The 9283-nt window shown below is 36.1% G+C and overlaps 1 protein-coding gene across 2 annotated transcripts; it reads left to right on the plus strand.

Moving 5' to 3' along the window:
- The first annotated feature begins 1016 nt into the window (after positions 1–1016).
- On the plus strand, positions 1017–8040 carry LOC137823582 (glucose-6-phosphate isomerase 1, chloroplastic). 2 transcript variants are annotated; one of them, XM_068628784.1, is made up of 14 exons: positions 1017–1830; positions 1931–2053; positions 2536–2634; positions 2729–2812; positions 3348–3491; positions 3572–3637; positions 4855–4923; positions 5029–5136; positions 5476–5528; positions 5607–5745; positions 5862–6018; positions 6215–6293; positions 7594–7660; positions 7759–8040. In XM_068628784.1, exons 1-14 carry the CDS (start codon positions 1324–1326, stop codon positions 7891–7893), a joined length of 1830 nt encoding a protein of 609 aa, XP_068484885.1. In that variant the 5' UTR covers positions 1017–1323; the 3' UTR covers positions 7894–8040. The 2 variants fall into 2 exon arrangements, with proteins under 2 accessions (XP_068484885.1, XP_090149732.1); XM_090293606.1 differs by having other exon boundaries at positions 1192–1830; positions 2729–2824.
- The last annotated feature ends 1243 nt before the right edge of the window (positions 8041–9283 follow it).

A 9283-nucleotide genomic window follows, 5' to 3' on the forward strand; every position in this document is an offset into this window, starting at 1 on the left:
TTAGTTTTAATGATAATATTATGTAACAAAATTCGAGTAATATGTAAATAAATCAAAATATCATGTAATAAAGTTCAAATAATATGTAATAAAATCAGAGTATCAATGCAATCAGAGAGTAGCATTAATAAAATTCTAATAATATATAATAAAATCAGAGTATCTTATAATCAAAAGCATTACGTTAATAAAATCTGTATCTAGTGTGATAAATTCACTTTATTTATATTAAAAAAATCGAGACATTGTGTGGAAAAATAAGTGCATTTATTTTAATAAAATAATATATATTCAAATTAAGATTATTGGGTAGTGATAAATTTGTGGGATCTAATGAGTATATTGAATATTTTGATTAATTTCCATAAATCATGCTTTAGAAAATAATTGTGGGTCCTTCAAAAATTTCACACCTATTACATTTTATTATTGACTTTGGATCGGGTCAGTACATGTCCCGAGATCGTACAAGACTATTATTTAATTAATATTTTAAATTATTGTTTTATGAAGTAAGTAAAAAATATACACACACCTAAGTTAAATGAGTCGAGATGAGTCAACGTGATGAGTGGATGAAAGATATTTATATTAATATATTAGTAGAGAATGTTAGTACAAATTTTAGTCATATAAAGAATTAAACACAATCTCAATGATTGAGATAAACGAATATAAAGACATCATGTACTTTTTTTCTCACTCTGGTACATTTTCTGAAGTTGTACTTTTCAACAATCTTATTTCTTGAAAATAGTTTTTAAAAGTGTAACAGTTTTAAATTACACAATTAAACCCTTTATTATGTGCTCTCTGCACCAACACATAGCTTATTAACCTATTGATGCAACAGTATTTGTAAAAAAATGTGATAAAACAACATCATTATACAACAACACTCAATACTTGTTACATATTTAACATAGAGGTAAAAAATGAAGGAAAATAAAAAATATAATGATAAAACATGGAAAAAGTGTTAGTTAAGTAGTAAAAGGTTGAAAAACAAAAGATTTGTTGTTATCTTGTGAAGAAGGAAGAGGAGATGAGGAATATACTAGAGAGATAGTTATTCCCACCAACCAATAAGAAGCCACCACTCCCTTCAATATCCCAGTCAGCACACCAAGTCACCAACAGTCACACAAAGCTCCTTCTTCTTCTTCCACCTCCTCCTCCTTCTCTCCTCTCACAACATAATCATTCCACTTCAATTTCAATTCCACAAACACTTGAGAAACCAAAATCTTGAGGAAACAAAAATGACCAAAGCCCAACTAACTAACTAACTAACTAACTACCTAACCAACCCCTTCATTTCCCATGGCCTCAATCTCAGGCATTTACTCATCCTCTCCAACTCTTAAACACCAAAACCACTCCACCCCAAAACGACGCCGTACCCCTCTCCCCTCATTCCCCTCCCGCCCCAAACCTTTCCCCCCTCGCTCCCTCGCGCGTGAGGCTCCCGCGCAACTCTCCGCGAAAACAAAACCGCACGATGCGGGACTTGAGAAGGACCCACGCGTCCTATGGCACCGCTACGTGGAGTGGCTTTACCAGCACAAGGAGCTCGGCCTCTACCTGGACGTGAGCCGGGTCGGGTTCACCGACGAGTACATCCGCGAAATGGAGCCCCGCTTCCTGGCGGCGCTGCGCGCCATGGAGGACCTCGAGAAGGGCGCCATCGCGAACCCGGATGAGGGGCGTATGGTTGGCCACTACTGGCTCAGGGACTCCACGCGCGCGCCCACCGCCTTCCTCAAAAGGCAGATTGATAACACGCTGGACGCCATTTGCAGCTTCGCGAACGACGTCGTCGGCGGTAAGGTTAGTTCGATGTAGCGGTTTGTGGTTAGCTGCGTTTCGAATTTATTGCGTGTAGTGTGGTTGGTTAGAGATTGCGGTGTGGTGGTTTGCGTTTTGGCAGATTAAGCCGCCGTCGTCGCCGGAGGGGAGGTTTACGCAGATACTTTCGGTTGGGATCGGAGGCTCCGCACTTGGACCGCAGTTTGTGGCGGAGGCGCTGGCTCCGGATAATCCTCCACTCAAGGTAATACAATCCGAGCAATTAAATGAACGATTCATACTGGGAAACTTCCCTTATAATTGGATTTTTAACTCTTAACTTGTGTAATAGAGGTTGACATTAAAAGTGTACTGGCTTGGAAACTTCAGTATTGTTTGCAAAATGTACCCCTTATTTTCAAAAGTTTATAAAATAATAAATAGTGTTTGCCGTGACAATATAAAGAGTTTTAACATAGTCATCTAATCATAACCTGGCATGTAGGATAAGTTTGTTAAGTTTTACTTTTACTATTACAATGATTGCATTAAAAGTCATACCAATGATGAATTTCGATTGGTTGACAATGCATATAAATTAAACTTATATATGTTTCCACTTACAGAAAATGGAAAACATTTTATCAAATCAAACAATCTCTTAAGCTTCATTCTTTGAGGAATGTGAAGGAGGCATTGTCAAGCACATTGTTATGGGGTAAAATTGATGTTTTGGACTTTTGGCAGATAAGATTTATTGACAACACGGATCCTGCTGGAATTGATCATCAGATTGCACAACTTGGGACTGAGCTAGCTTCGACACTTGTTATAGTGATTTCGAAGGTGTGCATGGAGATTAACTCTTTTTGTTTGAATATGGTGTCAGTGGGATTTATTATTGCACGTCGCTGAATTATGAATTTTTATTTATCTTCAGAGTGGTGGTACCCCTGAGACTAGAAATGGCTTGTTAGAAGTGCAGAAAGCCTTTCGTGAAGCTGGATTGAATTTCCCAAAACAGGTTTAGTCTCAGGTTTTAATTTTCTTGAGAAATTCCTTCTAATTATTTTTGAATGGCGATGTGTTAAATATTAAGATATTTTTTTAGGTAATTTCTGTGGCTTCTATTTTCACAGATTTTCTTGCCTTGTCTACTTAACTGAGCTTCTTCAGTTATTTAAAGTTTTTTTCCACTCTCTGACGAAAGAGTGAGGTTAATAGTGTATTTGGATATGATTAGACACATGTTCCAATCCAACAAGTGCTAATGGAAAAGCTGGTCTCTCGGTGTATTGAAGTGAACAGATGTTAATGTATGTGCGAACGTAATTCCAACATGCTCTAAGTCTTCGAATTATGGAAAATCTCTTTCTATATTAACTTAATATAATATTGATTTTGAGTATTTATCTATCACAATTTTAGTTATTAGCATTGTGTTTTTCTGTCGGCATTGCTACGAATTTCTCAATGACATGGGCCCTATTTGTACATCTGTTGTCAGTTTGTGACCTCAAAAGTCATCTTCATCTGCTATTGCATGGTGTATAATGCAGGGTGTTGCTATAACACAAGAAAATTCTTTGTTGGATAATACTGCAAGAATTGAGGGCTGGTTAGCTAGATTTCCCATGTTTGACTGGGTGGGAGGTAGAACATCAGAGATGTCTGCGGTTGGTCTGCTTCCAGCAGCCCTTCAGGTAATTGGCCCTAAACAATAATAACTCATTGCTATTTTACTTTGACGATTTATATTCAACTATAACGTCTTTTGATTCAGAGCATTGACATCAGAGAAATGCTTGCTGGTGCGGCATTAATGGATGAGGCAAATAGGAGTACTGTGGTATGCATATGTTTCTTGACATTCTATCCAATGTTTTAACATTTTGAGATTACTTAGTGTTGTGCTTATTTAGATGGAGGTTTTTCCTGTATAACAACACAATTTGGGATCCTGTGTACAAAATTTTCCATCAAGGGCAACAAGTGAACAACTTTTACTTAATGCTTTGCTGTATCTATGTTAGAGTACTATTGATGCTCCATGGGCCAAATACATAAATGGTGGTGATCAAGTGTGAAATATTTGGAAATTAGCACGTAACTAGTTACCAACTAGTGAGGTGCATGTACAAAGTTTGTATTTTGCACATCAACTACATAAAACATCTTCCTGATGTGGATGAATGATTTATCATTCATTGTGATCATCCTGAGTCTGAATGAGTTATGGGTGTCTATTGGTGTTTAGGGATATTCTGTTATTTTTTGGAATTAGATCTATTCTCCACATTTTATTGGTGTTGAATCTGGCATCTGAAACCTATTGAGTGAGCAGGAGGCCATTGTTTTCTAGGATGAAACTGATATGTTAGTGAACAATTCATAAATTGATAAGCTGCTTTGGCAAGGCTGAGAAATTTGGAAAGGACCTTGTTGAAAATAAGAATAATGATAGTTGTGAAGAAGGCTCATTCATTCCAGTCCAGGGCAAGTAATTTGCTTTAAGCTGAATTTACGTGCCTGCAGTGGCTGCTTCTGTATCTCTAATACACACACACAAACACACACTTCTAGCTTATGATTACTTCATGTGGATGTGTTTTGTGAATGTTTGTCAAAGTAATGCTCTTTTTTATCATTATGGTGAAAAAGTCAATGCTATAAGCTTGTTTTAGAATAAGCATGTCTGATTTCATCCTATAACATGCTTTTGTGGTGATGCAAACTATCGTTTTCTCCTCTTGATGGTAGAGTGTTCAACAATATGTGAAGGAAGAAAAGTTGAGAACATTAATGTTGATATTGGGAATAGGAAAATCTTTAGTGAAAAATTAGAATTAGATAAGCTGGTTATATCTCCAGAAAACGGTCTTTTGAAAGCCCTTGCCTTCTTTTGAGCATAGTGTGATTAATTGTGGTAACTGGTGTGGCATTAATTATGTAGTGTCCTTGCACAAGTCCGTTTCCATCTTTGTTTCTACTTTACCATTCAGTCCGTGCAAATTTTGCTCTCTCCTCAATCATAAAGAACTCTTACTATTCGATGCTTCTATGCAGATAAGGAATAATCCTGCAGCTTTGTTGGCTTTATGTTGGTATTGGGCTACAGATGGTGTAGGATCAAAAGTATGGATCAGATAGTTTTAGTTTGTGAATGATTAGCCACTGTCTTCTCTTCTGTTTCATGCCACTATTTCTTGTTATGATTCTATCCTCCTTTTTATTACTCAGGATATGGTTATCCTTCCGTATAAGGACAGCTTGTTATTATTTAGTAGATACTTGCAGCAGTTGGTCATGGAATCTCTTGGCAAGGAGTTTGACTTGGATGGTAATCGGGTATGTGAATGTGATGTATCTAAAAGTTCTTACTACCATTATTTTGATACTTTTGTCTTGCGTTTTCTCGGAAAAACGATAGATTTTTCTTTATTCAGTTTACTTCTGCCAGTATCTAGTAAGAGCTAAACGGTCTCTTATTATCTGTAGTTTTGTAAATTGTAATCACGTAGGAAGCACACATTTCACACTTTTAGATGGAGCTCACCTGCTTTTACCATACCTGGGATATATATCACTTGATTGACACGCTGCTGATAAACTCAGTTTTTGACGATGCTTAATCTTAAAACACTTAAAATCTTCATGAATTAATGTCATCCGAATTTGATTCCACAGGTTAACCAAGGAATTAGTGTCTATGGAAATAAAGGAAGCACAGATCAGCACGCGTGAGTTTTTAATATTAGTTTAAAGTTCGTTTGGCATAATATTGGTTTGAATTGTTTAATAAATTTGACCGGAAACAGCTACATTCAGCAACTGAGGGAAGGTGTGCACAATTTTTTCGTGACATTCATTGAGGTGCTACGCGATAGACCACCTGGTCATGATTGGGAGCTTGAACCAGGTGTCACATGTGGCGACTACCTGTTTGGTATGCTACAGGTCTGACGGTGACCTATTAATCAAGCATATTTTCTGATTGTATTTGGTGGTGATTCTATTTAAATATTGATGTGGTTAGTTGTTATGTGTAGTGCTAAAATGTGAAGTTTCTACAGGGAACAAGGTCAGCCCTGTATGCCAATAACCGTGAATCTCTCACAGTCACGGTGCAAGAAGTGAACCCCAGATCAGTTGGCGCCCTAATAGCCCTTTATGAACGGGCTGTTGGAATATATGCGTCGATTGTTAACATAAATGCTTATCACCAACCTGGTAAGCTGTAAACATTTGATATCTAGTCTGTTTTAGGATTTTCTGGATCTCATAAAATATTGAAAATCATTCTTGCGTTCTCACTTGATCCGGTTGATTTGGAAGTCTGACTGATGCAAATTAAATTTTTTTATTCTTTAAGTGACTAAATTAGTGTCATCATTCTCATTTAACTGCCGCTGAATCTGATAATTAGGTGTGGAAGCTGGTAAGAAAGCCGCAGGAGAAGTATTAGCACTTCAGAAGCGGGTATTGGCAGTGCTAAATGAAGCAAGGTACGTTGTAGTGTGCTTGTAAATAGCAGACTTCTCTGCGTGAGCAAGAAATATTCGAAAATATATGACATGTGCATGTCCGGATCCTCCTGAATGATGAGTTCAGAAGAACTTAGAAGCTATGGGTGGGTATGTTAGAACCAAATTTAAACTTGTCTTTCATGAAAAAACTATCATTTTGTATAACCGAGAATTTATATGCTAATCATCATAACTAAAAGTAAAAGCATACATAAATTCATAATGATAAGGGATCAACACATTTTCTTCAGACAACCCTTGAATAATTTGTCTGTCTCTTATTGATAATTGGACCTCAAAATAGAGGAGAAGAATGTAGTGTGATCTAGAGATCTAACCTATTTATAGATAGGTAAGATTGTCCTTCGATATTTCTATTTACCCATTACAAAATAGAATTACTCTTTAATTACCAAATTAAAGGTCCCATAACCTTTACGTAATTGCCAAAAAAAAAAATACTAATTGATCACTCTTAATTTGGCATAACAGTAATCCTTGATATATTCAATATATAATGATTCATATATAACAATGTTAGGTTAAGGATCCAACAAGGTATTTTTAGATCAAGCATAGCTATTAGCTAAGGATGACAAATGAACCGTTCCCATGGGTATTTTTAGTATCAATTGTTAGTTGATACTCTGATTTGATACTTATAATTTCTTTTTTGATATTTGACATGGAAGAAAGGAAATTGTGTATCCTTTTGATATTTTATTTTTTATAAGAAAGTTATTTAATTAATATTTGGAATAATAAAGGAGCGGTACAAAACGCACGCATGTATGAGTATATCCGTGTTTCGATGGAGATGATGACAAAAAATTCATACTCCTTTAAGATAGTGATGAGTATAAGGATGAATTTTTACGTAGATAGGGATGGAATAGTCAAACCCGCACCCAGTCCGTTGCCATCCCTCTGTGTGTAGCTGTGGACCTACGATGTATCCTGGTGCTCGGCATTGGTTCCTATCATTTTGTCTACTTACGATGCAGTTGACTTGTTGTAGCAACTTTTGAAGCTTTGGATCTCTTGGTATAAATCTTTGGAATTTTTGTTATTAATCCAAGACGATAGCCCTTCTTTTGCCGCAGGATTCAGATTCCAATGTTGTGCAGGCTATATATACGCACACCATTAAAGATAATAGAAGATGATTAATATTTGGATTTCATACTAATCTTTTGTACATAGCATCCATATGCTTTACCAATGTATTGCCCAGTCAAATTTATCACTGATTGGTGTTTATCTATTTTTTTGCCTTCAGCTGCAAGGAGTCTGTCGAACCATTAACACTTGAAGAAATCGCTGACCGTTGCCATGCCCCAGAAGATGTACATACTGCTGCCCCGCCGCTTCCTTATATTAGTTTTCTTAACTTTCATTAAGAACCGCGAGTCTGATAAATTTAATAACATTTTACTTTCTGCAGATTGAAATGATTTACAAGATCATTGCTCATATGGCTGCCAACGACAGAGCTCTTATTGCTGAAGGTAACTGTGGTTCTCCACGGAGCATTAAGGTTTTTCTTGGGGAGTGTAATCTTGATGAACTGTACGCTTGAGTTAGACTAACGAAATCCTCATTCATAACGTTATAGATGTGTCCGAATACCCATCAAAAAGCAATAAATTGTATTGGTGGTTGGATCTCTCCATCTACAATGAAGATTATATTTTTTTTTTCAATTTATTTAGACGAACTTTTGGAAGGCTGGTTGAGTTTAGGTGATCTATTTGAGTCATATTTAATTTAACAGTTGAATGTATCATAGTACGAAATGGAGGATCAGGATATTAATATAAAAACAAGCAAGCTGGTCTTTATGGAACTAACTAGTGACATTTTACCAGAATTTGTCCATAAAAGCATCATGAGGAGCCTTTCTAGATACAATATTGTATGGTAGAATAATATTAGCTTATGAAGCACCAGCATTACACCGCAAAAGCACCACGTCAGTCAGGTAATGAAATACATCGTAATGTGTGATTCTACCTTCATTCCCTTCCTTTACATGTGTTGCTGACTTAGTCACAACTGCAAATCCTGTCAAATGAATTCCCAGGACCAACTTTAAAATACTTTAACACAATTAATTATAACTTAAAAAATGGGGTAAGATCACACCATTTATTTAACTTTTACAATCAATATTATATAATGTTTACACTTGCGAACGTATGCACCATTAGCCATACGTTTACAAGTTTGATAGATGTTGTACCTAATAAAGCCAACGATGAGGACAATTGAACGTAAGATGTTTCTATCAGACAATAAGCATAACAATTGGGTCGATTCAAGCCTTTTTCAATCAAATTGTCTCATTGTTTGGTCCTTCATTTTTTAATTCTTAATTATAAGTCACCTCAGACTAACCTTTCACACGCAGCTGTCAGTAGAATTTTTAAATACTCTGTTGCTTGGCTGTCTAAACGTGTTTACATTTATCCAGTTTAACGTAAAACGTCTCTCTTGTCTTTCACCTTATTTTGTGCTGAATGGATGCTCTCAGGTGTTCCACACCGCACCATGCATATAATATGACCCATATTTCTCTAACAGTAACTTTCACCATTAATACCAAATATTCATAACGGTTTATTTAATTTAATTTAAGTCTCACTATTATTTTTATTTGGAGTTGAAGTGTAAATGAAATTAAAAAGTTTGGTGAGCGCGTCCATACTTCATTTACTGGCCTAGTATGCAGCAGAAGGGAACAACCAAACCAAGCAAGTACCACACCAGAATGATAGTGCAATGATTGAATATTTGAAAATGGAAAACGTCAAATATCATAAAAAGTTTATCGTTATATTGACATTCGAAAATTTTCAAATTAAAGTCCCAGCTAACACCATTCATGGATTCTAGCCGTCACCGTTAAGCATATTCCATGTGTCTGAAAACCATGTCACCCACATTTCCCTTCAAAACTACTATCACTC

This window comes from Phaseolus vulgaris, chromosome 8 (assembly GCF_051622355.1).
Source record: "Phaseolus vulgaris cultivar YP4 chromosome 8, ASM5162235v1, whole genome shotgun sequence".
NCBI classification, from domain to species: domain Eukaryota; kingdom Viridiplantae; phylum Streptophyta; class Magnoliopsida; order Fabales; family Fabaceae; genus Phaseolus; species Phaseolus vulgaris.

What these genes read in the sequence shown, in the direction of transcription:
- LOC137823582 (XM_068628784.1), top strand. Translation starts at nt 1,324, where the DNA reads ATGGCCTCAATCTCAGGCATTTACTCATCCTCTCCAACTCTTAAACAC. An exon ending in GGAAGCACAGATCAGCACGC is followed by an intron (nt 5,529 to 5,606) that starts GTGAGTTTTTAA and finishes GACCGGAAACAG; the next exon opens with CTACATTCAGCAACTGAGGG. An exon ending in ACCTGTTTGGTATGCTACAG is followed by an intron (nt 5,746 to 5,861) that starts GTCTGACGGTGA and finishes AAGTTTCTACAG; the next exon opens with GGAACAAGGTCAGCCCTGTA.